This window comes from Elgaria multicarinata, chromosome 1, assembly GCF_023053635.1.
Source record: "Elgaria multicarinata webbii isolate HBS135686 ecotype San Diego chromosome 1, rElgMul1.1.pri, whole genome shotgun sequence".
NCBI classification, from domain to species: Eukaryota; Metazoa; Chordata; class Lepidosauria; order Squamata; family Anguidae; genus Elgaria; species Elgaria multicarinata.
This window is the reverse complement of record NC_086171.1, coordinates 104,290,216-104,306,728: the sequence shown is the minus strand read 5'-3', so window position 1 is coordinate 104,306,728 and position 16,513 is coordinate 104,290,216. Positions and strand designations below refer to the sequence as shown.

At 47.5% G+C, this 16,513-nt stretch overlaps 1 protein-coding gene across 1 annotated transcript in view; it reads right to left on the bottom strand.

Annotated features, from left to right (window-relative positions):
* Positions 1–362: 362 nt before the first annotated feature.
* AXDND1 (axonemal dynein light chain domain containing 1) overlaps positions 363–16,513 on the bottom strand; it is a 66,119-nt gene continuing 49,968 nt past the window's right edge. The window contains exons 21-25 of the mRNA XM_063134197.1: positions 8,733–8,888; positions 6,111–6,239; positions 4,485–4,576; positions 2,865–3,013; positions 363–678 (exon numbers count right to left, since the gene is read on the bottom strand). Of these exons, the coding sequence (XP_062990267.1) occupies positions 578–678; positions 2,865–3,013; positions 4,485–4,576; positions 6,111–6,239; positions 8,733–8,888 (627 nt within the window). The 3' untranslated portion in view covers positions 363–577. The remainder of the gene's footprint in view (positions 679–2,864; positions 3,014–4,484; positions 4,577–6,110; positions 6,240–8,732; positions 8,889–16,513) is intronic.

The following is a 16,513-nucleotide window of genomic DNA, read 5'->3' as shown; positions in this document are numbered from 1 at the left end:
GAGTCCTCTGGAAATTAGGGAAAGGTTGAGGTTGTTCACACACTGTGCACTAAGCTTTGGAGACGTCCAGAATTGTTGAGAGCACTTCTTGTTGTTTCTCCCACCAGTGAAAACTGAGAGACTGACACCCCCCATCCCCCAAGTCCTCTAAATATAACAGAGGACTTATGGGAGTAGATATGGTAATCCCAAATCATTGCTGGATACTAAGGCCCACCAACTCAAGACACTCCAAACCCCCTACTAGGGGATCTGAATAAACACAATTAAACAAAAATCCTAAACCTTTCCTTGAAATTATTCTTAAACCCAATCTCCATTTTATATAGGTGAATATGCCGAAAAGTCCGAACACCCCCCAACCTGAGCTTCGACTGTTTTCTAAATAAATAATACAAATTGGGAAACGATTCCACAATGTCCAGTCAACTTCTGTCCATGTACTGTACTAAAATGCTAACAGAACTGGGAGGATTTCAAGTAGCCCTTGCGCTCCAGGGATGTGCAACCTTCATACTGGGCCAAATGTCAACTTCAAGCAGGAGCCGAAGGCTTTCTTGAAACCACTGGTTCCTCTTCAGCGCTTGGGTTTAGTGGATTTCTTAGGACGGGGCGTGGATGTTTTAGTAGTAGTAGCAGGCAATATGGATGGATCAGACTTTCTTTTAGAAGAGGATTCTGCAATAGGAGAAACATAAACATACATGTGCTTGTCATCTTCACACTCTACAAATATACCTGTGTAATCTCAATTGGAATTAAGGTACAATGGGCACAATCCACTTATTTCAATTACTTTAAGCTTCCTTATTTGACATGTATGCAGAGCTGTGAATAGTCAAAGCATGTTTCACATAAAGATCTCAGTAATCCTTACAGGATTGCTATAAAGTAAGCCAGTATTATTTAACCTTATATTGCACATAAGCTGCTCAAGCTAAGAGACAATGGGTTGCCTAAGGTCACCAAATGCATTTCATAAGTGAAGTTTAACCCAGGGACCAGGGGCGACTGCACGAAGGGGCACAAGGGATGCAGCACCAGCCTCACCCCTGATGAGCCACAATCCCCAAATTCTGTGCGCGCATGCGCATAAAGCAAGTCTCAAGCCCTCATAGAACCTGAGATATGAGGTAGCCAATATTCTGCCTATTCATTTTGTGAAAAACTAGCTTTCCCCTGGCTTTCAGTGTTCTTAGTCAATGAATGAAGTCCTAAGAATGGTTGAGACACCCGCTATCAGAGTGTGTTAATCATTTTGGATGTGCTAACGCCTTTGTTGGGATCTTCCCTGTTAGGAAGTAATTGCAGCCTCATAAAAAACAATTTAGAAACCCAAGAGTTGCATGTAGCTGGGTTTGGGCAGAAGCGGGTCTACCAAAAAACAAAAAGTAGCAGCAAACACAGGAGTTCGTGATCTTTCTACCTAAGTTTATGAAAAAAAAAATAGCCTGACAATGTGTGCACATAAAGTTCATCATTGTTATATCTATATTGCAGGAGGCAGGGCGGTGGCTGAGAAAGTGTGAATTACACTATTATTATTATTATTATTATATTTATTTGTATCCCGCTTTTTGCCCAGTACTGGGCCTCAAATTGCTACAAAGTAGCCCACTATTGTTATTTCCACTTTGTGGGGAAGTGGGGCGGGGCGTTAGAATAGCATAAGACAATTCTGCAATATCCTCCAGAGCCCTTTTTTCCAGTTTGCTGTTTTAGACTTTTTTTAAAAAAAAAAAAGCTTCTGAGTGACCACACTATTAAAAGTCAGTTCTATATGTGTTTACTCAGAAGTCTCTCCCTGTTCAATGGGGTTTACTCAAAGGTAAGCATGCCTCTGATTTTAGTATGACTTAGATGTAAATGCAGTTGAAATCAATGGGATTTACTCTTGAGTAAGGGAACCAGCAGATCTGTAGTTTATGAACTTGGAGATGCACAGCTTTGCATGATCAAAAGAAAGGAAAAGCGATCCTTCGCACTGGTGGACTATGAGGAAAAGGGTTTAAGAGGGGGGAATTAAAAAATTCCTAAAAAATCAAGGGATGAACTGATCTGATTCAAATTTGGCATGGCTAAAGCCCTCCTTAAATGCTATCACTGTTCCAAGTTTGATCTCCTTACCTTTAAAAATGAGGGAGCTCTGGGCAAGGAGGGTGCATTTTCCACATTTCTTTTAAGGTGAAAATGCCTACTCAGGAGTAAGAAGGTAGAATTAAATGGGACCTCTCTCCTTTCCCCTTTATGGTTGAGCAGAGAACTTCCCCACCCTCCTCTTTTGTTAGCGAGACTGCACTTAGACACACACGCCCCCCCCCCCCAACAAAGAATGGGATGGCCGGATAGAACGCAACTACAGCAATACATGGGAGGGAGGAACGCATTTATTTCGCAGGGAGGGAAAATAATCTAGACTTTCCCCACTCCAAAAAGAAACGAAACATGGAGGGGAAGAGGCAAAATGAGTGCAGGATGTGGACGACGCCATGTGAGTACTGGGCTGCAAAACTACATACCAGGCATGGGAAGTGTGTGATAAATTGCTGGCGTGATGGAACTCAGAGAGAGAGAGATTGTGAAATGGTACATCCCAGCAAAAGCAGTAACACATGACTGCCATGCTTGCTTTGGACTTTACATTTCACACATTACGCAGCAGCAAACTACATTAAATGGGCTGGTGCACTGAAAGAGAAATGTGGCCAACCCCATTCCTCTGACACATACATACTAAATATTCATGTGTTTACAAACATGTTCGTTACATGCCTAAAAACATAACGCATGAAATGGCCCCTAGACTCCAAAGAAGCTGGATTTTCAGGAGTCTACAATTTCACCTCCGTTGTCTTGAGCTGTACCTGGTTCAGGTTTTGGAGCCCTCTCTCCAGCAACCTTCAGTTTTGGTGCATCACCCTCCAGGTCGTTTATTTTTGTCAGAGCTTCTTCCAACTCCTCATGAAGGGCTTCTGATTTTTCCTCTGCTTGTTGCGCTCGTTTTTCAGCCTCTCTGAAAGAACAGTAGCCACCGAGACACTGAAAGCCCTTGCCAAAGAACAGGTAAGACACCAAGTATAAAGGCTGACCAATCAGAAATACCAAATACACAGCATCTGAGGCTTCCCAGGGCAGTTCAAGGTGTTTTGCTGCCTGAGGTAGGGTCAAACGGGATTTGTGCAGGTATCTTAAGTGCATGTTTGCCCATCTGCATATGAAGAAGGGATGGGGGAGCTACTTCTCACACAAAAAGGAGTGTGTAGGGGGTGGGGGGTGGGGGGTGGGTGGGTGGGGGTGGGTGGGGGCGTGCATGTAGGGGGGAGGAAATGACCTCTCTCCCCACTTCGTTTTTCTGTACTCTGCTTTCTTCATGGCCAACTCATTTCCAGTATCGGAACCTGGCTGAGGGGGAAACTTCTTTGAAAACTGTTCCCCACCAATGTATCTGTTGTTTATTCCAGATTTATATCACTGCTCATGTTCTGTGGAAAACTTGGATTGCAGTGGATAATATAAAGGTGCTACCCAAGAAAGTTTTCCATACAAAGTCTACATTCACACATGCCATTTCTTCTTCGCACAGAAACGTCACTTCTGATGTGTCTGGGTGCAATCAAGCTATTCTGATTTACTTCTGGCTGATCAACTTATACTGTGAAAAATGCTATAGATAATTTCCCCTTGAATTTTTACCTCTACAATGTAACAGCCAATATTACTACCACCTATGTAAGACTCCACACCTGATATTACATTTCAAGGCTCTAAAATCTACAGGAGACTCCAGAATCCTAGCATCCCAAATCCAGGAAAGAACTCAAACATCATCTATATATATAAAATGCTTAAGTATGTTTCCGTACAGGCTTCAGCTGATACAGGTTACTAAGCAACAGTAACAACGTGTAACGTCAGCTGATACAGGTTAAGCCCCTCGCCTGACTCCTCCGGGCTTTCCAAGATAATCCTACCCCCCTTTCTGCCTCTTCGCTCCCCCCCCCAAGAAGGGGGCAGCGCCACGGTCCGGAGCATGAGCAAGGCACAGCCGGGGCCCTTGGTGGCCAGGAGGGAGTCCGCTCGCCTGCTGCAAGCCCAGGCCCCGACCTAATCTGATGCGAGCTGGGCGGGCGGCCCAAGGCTGACAGGAACCCCGAGGAGAGGGGGACACCTGCTCCCCCTCCCCCCGACCTCCCTGCCCCCCAGGTCTGCCAGATGGCACTGTATCGGCAGCCTCCAAGCAGCCCGCGCCCCCGCGATGATATCTAATTAATAAACTTTAAGGTATGCTACAATGGCGTATATTACGCCGGGTACAGCTAGTATTTTTTAAAAAAACAACTGAATGTGTGGATTCTTAAAGCTGGGTGGTAAAAAGGCTCAATCCTCACCTAACACCTACAAGTTCAAGACCCCTTGAAGGCTCAAATCTGGGCAAGAACACAACACACACACACACACTTCTACTCTAGGATATTAGTACTCACATCAGCCGCTCTTCCAGAATTTCCAGTGACGCCAGCATCTCAAATTCCTTTTTTGAGTATTTAGTGGTCCACTGGCTGGCATACAAGTCCCGCTGGAATAAGAAGAGCAAATGCCTTATGGGCATGCAAAGGGAATAAAAACAATAAGCTACTTTCCATCTCAGAGCTGGTGTGCTGCAGTGGCAAAAGCTGTAAATCAGCCTGGCGCCCTCCAGATGTTTTGGACTACATCTACCAGGCCCCCATCTTGATGGCGGGGAGGGGGGGGTCTGTGCTGCGAGGCCTCGGGCTTCTGAATTGGTGCTCCTTCCTGGCATCTGCACGGGAAGGAGTGCCAACGCGTTGTTGCCGCTGCCACTGCCATACCACGTACCAAGGAGGGAAAAGGAACAGGGCAACCGGCTCAACTCCCCCTGGCTGCCCCATTCCTCTCCCCCACACCCCGTTTTTTTTTAATCTGTAGATGTGAACCTTTGCATGTACAGACTTTTTAAAAAAAACATGGGTGGGGGGAGAGGAACGGGGCAGCCAGAGGGAGGTCAGAGGGAGGAGAGCCAGCTGCCCTGTTCCTCCCCCCTCCCTGGTGCTCAGCAGTGGCCTCCCAGCTGCTCCGTTCTTCTCTTCCCATCCATCCCCATTTTTAAAATTTTATTTAGTATTAATTTATCATTTACAGTACGGCTGGACTTGGAGCTCCTGGTCCGCCCTCTTCCCTGTCAGCCCATCCAATGGTGACCAATCAGGGGGCACCATTGGCTGTGGCACGCCTCCGCTTAAAAAAAGTGGGGGTAAGTGCCCAACTTATTTTAAGCAGCGTTTCTGGGATTTGCCCCTGGATGGGCTTCACAATGGCAGCTGGGTCATGTAGATGACCTGCCGCCACTCTGAATCCACCTCAGGGCAAACCCTTCGTCAAGACAAGCCCCAGCATTCCTGACCAATGGCCTTGCTGTTTCAGGCTCATGGGAGTTGTAAGACCAAAACATCTAGAGGGCACCGGGTTAAGGAAGGCCATGGTGTAAGTTGTAAGCTTGCAAGACTCTGGCTCAAATCTTGCTATGCTCTCTCATCCTCAGGCATTTCTGCCGTGTGGGACTAATAATGTTGGCCGACCTTACAGGGCTACTGTGTTGACTAAGAGGCACTGGATCAGAAGAAAATATATGGCTGCAGTTGTTCTGCCTGTGAGGAAAAGCACTATTTGCAATAAGAAGCTGGGCTGCTCTGAGACATTTTGGTGCCTGAGGCAGAGAAATCCGAATGCCATTGCTCTCACTAACTAACTCACAGCGCATTCCTCTGGGAAGTTCTCCTTTATAAACCCAATTTAAATGAACAAGCGAGGCTCCCATTCATTTCAACAGGGCTTGTGCAGGAGAACTTCCACCGGAGGTCAGACCTGCCTGTCAGTCTCCCACTCTATCACCCTCAAAGGCACTCAACGTCTACCTGGTAAAGCAGCTGCCTCACCTTGTCTCAGCACAGGGCAGCCTTCACCAACCTGGTGACCTCCAGATGTGTTGGACTGCAACTCCCATCATATGATGGGAGTTGCAGACCAACACATCTGGAAGGTGCCAGGTTGGGAAAGGATCACCCTGGTAGAGGAGATTCATACATACATACCCCTGAGACTGTGATTTCTTCCATGGTCAGAGGTTTGACATGCACATTCCAATCATCACCAAGGTATCGGACTGGAGAAGCAATCTCAGCTTGCTCATTGGTGCTGGAACCAGGCACAGGTGGCCCTTCCTGCAAGAGAAAGGGAAGCAGACAATGGTTCTGCCTTCTTCGTCAAAGACACCAAAACGCCTCATAGAAGAAGCTCAAATTTTGCATGCAAGAATAACAAGGATCAACTCCATCTTAGCAAATTTCCACGTTCTACAGAAGGTCTAGATTCTCAGGACCTCCTTGCCAGGGGAATCTCAAGAGTTGGAACTCTGGGAATTACTCTCTGGTGCTGAAGAACAAGTTGCAGGAGGATGCAAACCCTGGGCTTATTCGCTTTACAGATATAACGAGCTGAACCAGCCTCTAAAAGAGCGTTCTCAACACCTCACCAAATGACATTTCCCAGGATTCTTTGGGGAATGCTAGGAGAGTTAAAGTGGCAGAAAACTGATACAACTTTGTAGCGTACAAATAAGCTCTTTTTCAAGCAGGGACTCTGCACACAGCAGCTGGAAAAAGGAGTAAGTTTCTCTTTTGTGAATGCCTACAAAGAGGCCTGCCTCATCATCATCATCATTTTGTATAATACATAGTCCTGTTTATATTCTGCACCAGAATAATTCATAAACTGCAGCAAGGAATCCCAGATTCATTGACCAGGACCTACTGGCATTTAATTCTGCTTCCTCACGTGTTTCAAAGGTTTTGCAATTTTTCTGTAATACTAGATGCCAGAACAGCAGGGAACATTAGCCCCAGAAGGAGGTACTGAATTACGCAAGGTGTTAAGTTGTTGCTTCATATGTTCCTAGCAATAGTGACGTATTTATTTATTTATTTATTTACTTATTTATTTATTTAATGTATTTATATACCGCCCCATAGCTGAAGCTCTCTGGGCGGTAGTCAGTGCCAGAGGAGATTCGTCAACTTGACGGTCTTTTAGAATTTAAAAAAGCAATAAAGACTGATCTATTCCAGCAGGCCTTTCCAGGGAGCTTCGGCTGTTGGGCGGTATAAAAATGTAATAAATAAATAAATAAATAAATAAATAAATAAAAATCTCCCATTGCTCCTGACAGCATCTGAATGAATCAGAAGGATCCCATGGGAACGACTCCTGTGAGAAGTAACCACGTTGGCAGGGCAGTCTGTGTAATCAAGCTTCCTTAACATGTTATTAGCAGCAACATGAGAGCAACCAGCTGCTGCCTTTGGGCACTAAACATACACCAACACACACCATCATGTAATACACCCAGAGCCCTGGGGCCAATTTACATGGGTGACTGTGCAGAGCAAAAGCACATCATGGTAATTCGTGACACATGACGTCACCACTCCGCAGCAATCCTGCAGCTTCCCTCTCAAAGAGGTGCATTTTCGCAGTCATTTTAGTGTGTCTTTCCCCCTTAAGCGTGGCTCCCATGCAATTTCACTGCAGTGTGCCCCATCGCCCTGAATTAAATCCTGCATACTGGATGTGCCTGTGACCTGGTGTTTTTCTGTTGTTTTTTTATTTATTTATTTATTTATATAGCACCATCAATGTACATGGTGCTGTACAGAGTAAAACAGTAAATAGCAAGGCCCTGCCGCATAGGCTTACAATCATCATCGTTTGTAGGCTGTTCATTCCTCCCCGCCCCCCCATTCACAGTAGCATGCTTTGGACACAGGCTTTCTTTTCAGCTTAACTTAGCACTACGTTGCAGTGGCACTGTTCCATTTTTTACTGCTGCACTACTTCGCAGTTGTGCACTTTCTATACAGGACATTTAAGGCTTTCCAACACCAGTTTCTATTTTTACTTTGCGCTATTTCACAGTTACGCTGCTTCAATTTCAGGGGTCAGGTTAGAGATTTTCTGATCGACTTTCTTTACCTCACTGCTGCTTCACAGTTGCTTGCTTTCATTTTAGGGGCTTTTAAGAACTTTTCCTGCCACACCTTTGCAGCTACTTCATTGCTACTTACAATTGCGGTAGCAGAGTCCCTCAGCAAGAGCTGTGGGGTATCATAAAACATCTTGAAATCATCAATCTCCTTGGCATGTACTGGGTAATTCATTGTCCACCATTACAATGGCCAAGGCTGCGAAGAGCTGGGCGTTCAATAACGCAATAATGCATCCCTGGGACTATGGCACCACGCAGTTTCATATCAATGTAACCATTCTAGAACTTCTGAAAACAAATGATGTATGCAGGAGAAGAGATCATAGAATCATAGAATAGCAGAGTTGGAAGGGGTCTACAAGGCCATCGAGTCCAACCCCCTGCTCAATGCAGGAATCCACCCTAAAGCATCCCTGACAGATGATTAAACTACAGGGTCATAATACATCTCTTCCATTTCACTTCCCTGAGCAGGGGAGTACGGAGAGAGGCCGTGAAAGCGAGTTTTTAGGTACTGTAAACCCTGCTTTTCTTGCTTCGCGTGTAACTGACAGACCAAACCGATTTCATGAAAATGCAGATATAACCAGAAAACACTTCAGAGCCCGTCTCTGTGTAGTTGGGCCCCTGGTTACAAAGAGAATTCTGCCCATTTCCCAATGCAAGTGTTCACCTCCGTTTCCAGCACTTCTTTCTTTTCCGCTGCTTTCTGAGAGTGAGGTTCTTCCTCTTTCTTACCCTCCTCTGGAGCCTCTACTGTTCGAATGAAGGAGGCGCTCTTCATGCCATGCTCTGGTTCAGGTGGCAGTTGCCGCTTCAGCTGGAGCACCTGTGAAGGGGCACAGAAAAGCTGGTCGCTAGAATTCTCACTCTGAAATTTTGCTCTGCTCCGAAAGAGAGGGGCAGTTTCCGGACTAACAGCAACTTAAAAATTGGAAAAAACTTTCAGAGAAGGGCCTGGCCAATGTGCTCCCTCTCACTGACTTATTGGCTCTTGATTGGTGGTTTTAATTGGTTTTTAAGAGTTCGTTTTATTTTGTCATGGTTACAAAAGCTGACCGGGGGATTCTTTCGGATCAAAAGATAAGGTCAAAATTAAACAAACTACCTATCAAATAAATGACATGAGGCAGATAGTTTTTGCTAATCTTCTTTGAATTTTTGACCGGGGGGGATCTATACTACTGCTTTTAAAGCGCTTTAAAGCACTTTGAAAATGTTTTGAAAACTGTATACGCAGTGTATCCTGGGCCCCAACAGTTGTCAAAACTGTTCTAAAGCGCTTTAAAGCAGTAGTGTAGATCCCCCCCTGGTTCGGTATTAAGTACAAATTTTGTGAGCACCAGGCACCTGATACATATATAGAGCAAGTAAGTAGCATATGCTAAGCTGAGTGGCCTTGGGCAACTCACTGCCTCACAGAGCTAACAAGATGGACAAATTATGAGATCATTTCCATGAAGCCCTTTGTATACAAAACCTACCAGTTAAATACATACACTTGCATCCAATGCTGAACATAAGGGCTTTTAATACGGTGGAGGCCTCTGCTAATGGAAGGGGGGGACAAAGAGAGGCAATTTTGGGGACGGCCCATGCTACTTCCCGCACTATTTTTGAGCGGCCCCCAACCCTCTGGACCAGATTTGGGGGGGGTACAAGGCAGAGGGGAAAAGTCAGGTTGCTTACCTATAACTGAGGTTCTTCGAGTGGTCATTTATGCATTCACACATATGGGCTTTGTGCCTGCGCAGAGCTCGTTTCGGGTACTCCCAAAGCTAAGGGAAATGTTTTTGGGCTGGAACCCCTCCCCCCTTCCTACTGCGCAAGCACAGCGGTTCCCGCCCAAACCTTAGTTCAAAATAGAGACCGACATTGCGGCCCCAGTCATAGTGGATGAATTTGCATGAGCTACAATAAGTCCTCCACCGAGTGGGGATGGAGGGTGGGTGGTGTGAATGCATGGATGACCCCTCGAAGAACCTCAGTTACAGGTAAGCAACCTGCCTTTCTTCTTCGTGGTCTCTATGCATCACACATATGGGCGAGTGACAAAGCTCACATACCTGGAGGTGGGTCGGTGTATCAGCGGAGGGCCTCCGACAAAACTGCCCTTCCAAATGAGCAACCACCTCTTGCTCTGACATCCAGTCTGCAGTGCTGCACAAATGTGGATGGGGTGGACCACGTCGCTGCTCTGCAGATGTCCTGTATAGGAACACCTCTGCCAAATGCCACAGATGCTGCTGTCCCTCTTGTTGAGTGAGCTTTCACAGATTGTGCGAGCTCCAATTCCTCTAGGGCAGGGGCCCCCAACCCCTGGGCCACGGACCCGGACCAGTCTGTGGCCTGTTAGGAACCGGGCCGCGCAGGTGAGCTGCTTTCACCCACCCACTTCCGGGCGAGCCGTTCCAAAGCCGCCCGCCCCAGCGTCCTGGCTTCGCTTTGGCTGGGTGCCCACCCAGCCAAAGCGAAGCCAGGACGCTGGAGTGGGGGGAGTGCTCTTAGAGCCACTGTGGGAAAGCGGCTTCCGGGTGCGGCGTCGGGGTTGGGGAGGCTGCCACCGCCGCAGCTCCACTCCTCCCCCTCGGGGACCAGGGGGGGCGCGACCCTGGCCACCGCTTGCAGGCAGGGACCCAGCCTCCTCCCCTGGTCCCACCCCCCGTGGCTCTTCTCCACCTCGGGATAGGTCCAGGCTGGCCGCTGCGAGGTAGTTCCCGCCCATATCTCAGCGAGCGCAGCAATAGCAAGCAGCGGCCTGGCTGCTTGTTTTCTTTTATTTGAACAAAATGAAAAATGTTTCCTGTGATATTTTCCATCTTAAAAACACATTTTTTTCAATTATCATTGAGAGTCTAGCTACACTTCCTGTTTCTAATACAAAAACCAGGTTTTAAAGGGGGTTGATTATGTGAAGGCATCCCCTCAAACACCCCCCCCCCCGGTCTGTGGAAAAATTGTCTTCCACGAAACCAGAGTCGTGAAGGCGCTTGCATGCGCCTCCAGTGTGCCCCGAAACTCACTGTGTAGATCCTGGCCAGAAGAGGAGGAGGAGGCCTGCCCCGCCTTCTTCCGCTGAGCTCTCCGACCCAGGTGGCTCTTTCACCGGCAGCAGGAGGCCAGCGGGGAGGTGGGCGGCGGTGGCAAGGACGCTCTAGGCACCAATGGTGTCACTCACTCAGAGCCGTTCCTCCTGGCGTCTGACAGGAGCCCTGGGAACTTTTCGCCGCCGCCGCCTCCTCCTCCTCCTCTTCTGGCCAGGATCTACACAGTGAGTTTCGGGGCGCACTGGAGGCGCACGCAAGTGCCTTCACGACTCTGTGTAGATCCTCCCCAGTCCCTGGGGCCAAAAAGGTTGGGGACCACTGCTCTAGGGAGTAAGCTAGCTTAATTGTCTCTGTTATCCAGTGAGCTAGATGCTGTGATGAGACCGAGTGTCCCTTTCTTGGTTGTCCATAGCACATAAACAAGTTTTTGATTTTCTGAAGAGCTCCATTCTGGCCTTATAAAAGGATAGGGCCCTCTTCACATCCAGAGTATGCAATGCCGGTTCTAGTGGTCTTTTAGGGTTCTGAAAGAACGCTGGAAGAACTATGTCCTGCGTAGTATGGAAATCTGACAGCACCTTGGGTTGAAAGGTTATGTCAAGTCTTCGACCCACCTTATCCCTGTGAAAAATTAAATACAGGGAATCTACTCGAAGTGCTGCAAGCTCTCCGGAGCGTCTAGCAGACATTACTGCTATCAAAAATGCCAATTTCATAGAAAGAAGCTTCAAGTCTGTTGTCGCCAGCGGTTCAAAGGGTTGTCTCATCAGTGCATGCAACACCACCGAAAGGCTCCAAGCTGGGACCAGAGTCCTTGATGGGGGTGCTATATTTTTAAGGCCACAAAGAAATTGTTTTATCAGTGGATTCGAGGAGAGAGACCATTCTCCCAGGGTCCAACAATGGGCAGAAATTGCTGCAAGATGTACCCTTATGGAGGAAAGCTTTAAACCTTCATTATGAAGATGGAGGAGATACTCCAATGACTTGTTAACCGAACTAGGTACAGGATCAAAGTCATTATTCTTTGCAAAGATGGTGAATCTTTTCTATTTGTAACTATAAGAGCGCCTGGTGGATGGCTTTCTCGATTCACCTAGTATTGCTTTAATAGAATCAGGTAAGCTGTTAACCTGAGTCACATCCGGGAGGTGAGTATCCGGTGTTATTGGGCTACTCTCCACGCTGTGAGGTGAAGCGTGTCTATATCTGGATGGCTCACCCTGCCGTGCTCTTTCGTGAGAAGCGTTGGTGTTGAGGGGAGATGATGGTACTGTCCCCTCGACATCAGGAGCAGCTGGGTAAACCACGGTTGTCGAGTCCACCAGGGGGCAATCACTATGCAGTTGGACTCATCGACTCGTATCTTCGCAACCACCTTGGTTAGAAATGGGATGGGGGGAAGATATAGAGAAGATCCCCGTTCCAAGTCCTTGCAAATGCATCTCCTAGAGATGCTCGTCCTTTGCCCGCCCTGCTGCAAAAGTTGTTGCATACTGCATTGTCCTATGTGGCGAATAAATTTATGGGTGGGTAACCCCATCGACGAAATATCATGTGCTGCGATTCCCAATGCAGTTCACATTCGTGTGAGGACTGACTGGTTCTGCTCAAGGCATCCGTCAAAGTATTCTCCTTGCCTGCGACGTGAATCGCTGTTAGGAAGATCTTGTTTTGAATGCACCAATCCCAGATGCTTATTGTCAGTTGGATTCATGGAAGGGATCTTGTACCTCCCTGCTTGTTTAGGTGGAAAACCACTGTTGTATTGTCTGTTGCAATCTGAACGTGATGTCCTCGTAATAGTACTGCAAAGGCTCTGAGTGTCTTTTCCACCGCTCTGAGTTCGAGGAGGTTGATGTGCTCCTTGGTCTGGTTCCGTGTCCTTCGACCTTGAACCATGAGGGAGTTGCAATGTGTGCCCCAGCCCATTAGTGAAGCGTGAGTAGAATGGATGGTGTCGATTGTAGGAACGGCATTCCTCTCACGAGGTTGCGCTTTGTCGACCACCATAGTAGTGATGATCAGACTGCCGGGGACAAGGTCAACCTGACCCGTGTGGCGTTCTGTCGTAGGTCGAAGCACCTCAGGAACCAGTTCTGTAGTGTTCGCATACGCAGACAGGTGAAGCGGACTACTGAAGTACTTGCAGCCATTAGTCCTAGAAGTCTCTGTATGGAACGTGCTATCACCGAGTGATGGTAAGAGACCCTGTTGGTGAAGCTGGTCAGGAAGGGCGGAAGGCTTTCCACCGTACTGAATCAAGGGTGACTCCTATGAAATCCCTCCTTCGAGATGGTGTAAGCTTCGATTTCTCAAAGTTGATGCATAGACCGAGGCTGGATAATAACCGAAGAGTAGTTGTCACTTCTCCCTGAAGTTGTTGGCAGGAGTTGGACACCAGGAGCCAATCGTCAATGTACAGAAAAACACGAATCCCTTCCTTCCGTAGGTGGGCGCACACCACCGCTATGCACTTCGTAAATACCCAAGGTGCTGTTGCTAGTCCGAATGGTAAAACTGCGAACTGGAAGGGTTGGTCTGCAATCATGAAACATAGGAATTTTCGGCTGGATGCGGCAATAGCAATATGGAAGTATGCATCCTTCAAGTCTATCACCACAAACCAGTCGTCTTACTGCAACAGCTGGAGGATGGACTTGACAGTAGTCATCCGGAACTTCTTGGTGATAATGAAGCTGTTGACATCCCTCAGGTCGAAGACCGGGCGGAGCCCTCCGTCTTTCTTTGGGATTGTAAAATAACGGGAGTAGAAACCTGCCCTCATTTCCAACCTCAGAACTGGTTAGATCGCTCCCTTTAATAGGAGAGAATCTATTTCTGCCAACAGCGGTATCGAGGGGGCCATGATCTTGAGTCCTGAGAAAGGAGGGAGGGTCTTAAACTCAATCCTGTAGCCATGCTGTATAATGCTTAGGACCCAGGAATCGGTGATCAGTTCCCATTGATCGATAAAAAATTGAAGATGGTTGGTGAAGAAAGGCACTATCCTAGAAAGAGTGATGTTGGGCATAAATAAGTCATCCTGCGGAGCACGGTACCAGAAGTGGGAAACTCCCTGAGGGTACGCATCATACTGTTTGCAGTATTCCCAGTCACCCCAACCACATGGCCGTCTTGGATCCCCTGGCCAATGAGGTGGTCTGTCCCAACCTACATGGGAGAAGTAAGATCCACCCTGTCTATGCATCGATTCCGATGCATGTGACCATGCTGGCAAGCTTGGTAGAGATACTGGACGCTGCCCTTGAGGCTCCTGTTGAGAGAGCTGAGTCAAAGGTAAGTTGTCTACTCTAGAGGAGCCCGAGTCTCATATTTCCCCTTCAGAAATGGACTCAAGGGATCTAGAAGCTATCCTCAGTACCAACGGTGACTGCATTGGTACCGGTAATCTCGACATTGAGCCCGGTGATTGGTCAGCGTGTGGAAGCATTGGTACCAGTGACTTAGATGCCCAGATTGGTGATTAGGCCCGTTGTGACTGCTTTCCCAGGGACGATCGGGAATGTTTAGTCTTTCTTTTCTTTTTCTGGCCCTCCTTCTGTGTCCGAGCCCTCTTGGAGATCTTCTTGGCTGCTGATAGAGTAATGGAGCAGCCTGGTGTTACTGGGTGAGTAGTGCGCTCAAGTCTGGTTGAGGAGATTTGCGCTTGGGGCAAGTCACCAATGCGAACCCCCTGAATAGAGAATGCTGAATCACCTTGCTCTGAAACGTTCGGTGAGAGTGCCTCCCTTCGAGTAGAGGACGCGGAGGCTGCCATGATTTTTCAAGGGCGGTTATCCATGGATTTGGGTGTGTCAGTTGCCTGGAGGGCCTTCTCCCAAAGTATCGCACAGAGCCTGTCTGTTCTATGCCTGCATGTAAGTCTAGTAAAAGACATGCAGTGATGGCAAGACTCAGCTTTATGTCCTCCCAGGCAAATGAGGCAGACCGAGTGCCCGTCTGTGGGCTGGGAGCTTTCCCCCGCACCTCGCACACTTCCTGAAAGGAGGCTTCATGGCCATACGCCCGTAGGGCGAATCGCTATTACAATTTTATTAGAACGCTGAAGAAGACGAACAAGTTTCCCTATAAACGAAGAAATCACTATCAGAAGTCCCTCAAATGATGTTGCCGCAATGGCGGTCGAAGAAGAACTAAGGTTTGGGCGGGAACTGCTGCACTTGCGCAGTAGGACAGGGGGAAGGGTTCCCGCCCAAAAATGTTTCCCTTAGCTTTGGAAGCACCCGAAATGAGCTCTGCGCAGGTGCAAAGCCCATATGTGTGATGCATAGAGACCACGAAGAAGTATCAGTACAAATTCCATCCCCCTCTTTCTTTTGTTAGCAGAGGCCTCCATTGCTACAAAATCTCCTTTGAGAACAGAAGAGCAGCATTGAATGCAACCTATAAAAGCTAGTTTCCCACAGCATCAAGCCACCCTGTCCAGCTTTGCACAACATGAGAAGCCATGCTGTCAAGGATAATTAAGTTAATTCCTCTGACACACAATTGGCAGGGGCACAGAGGAAGGGGGTGGAATAAGCCACTGTGGCTTCCCCCCCGCCCCATGATCATGTTAACCTGGTCACTGTGCCACACTCTAGCACAGAGCTTTCCAAACTTTTCATGTTGGTGATACACTTTTTAGACATGCATCATTTCGCGACACAGCAATTCAGTTTTACTAGAAAACCGGAGGTTAAACTAACCCCTTATAAGAGATACGGACACGTACATAAATTGTAATAACGAAATGTATGGGGACACAACATATCTCATGAAAACCTTTCTTTTATATTTTTAAAAATATATGATTTGCAAGATAATAACATACATTTCCAAGACCTTTCACACTGAACCAATTTTGTCGAGCTGCGATTGAGCAGCGGTTGAGACGGTGTTCTGTCAAAAAACTGGACCCATGGAATTTCTCGAATGCGTCACTTCAGGTGCAGCCACGTCACAGGAAGTGACGCAGAATCAGCTGTTTCGACCCGATTATGCATACTGTGCATGCGCAGTACCTGTATGATCCCTCGACCGTGGTGTGCATACACGGATACAGCGGAAGGGGAATATACTAGTGCACCATACTAGCTGGCACCTTTGCTCCGTAAAAATGCATGCAAGTTGGTATTGCTTATTTCACATCGACTCAGAGGTTTCTCGTTACATTCGCGTGACACACCTACACACTGCAGCTGACACGCTAACGTGTTGCGACACACAGTTTGGAAAGCTCTGCTCTAGCATGACCAAGAAACAAAATCCAGGATGGAGCTATGCCAATGAAGAAGGCTTGCTTCTTAATACCTAGTATCAGGAGGAAACACCTCAATGGTATTCTCCCATGGTGGCCATCACTCCAATGGAGATGTATTAATCGTTAGAAATAGAGGATACT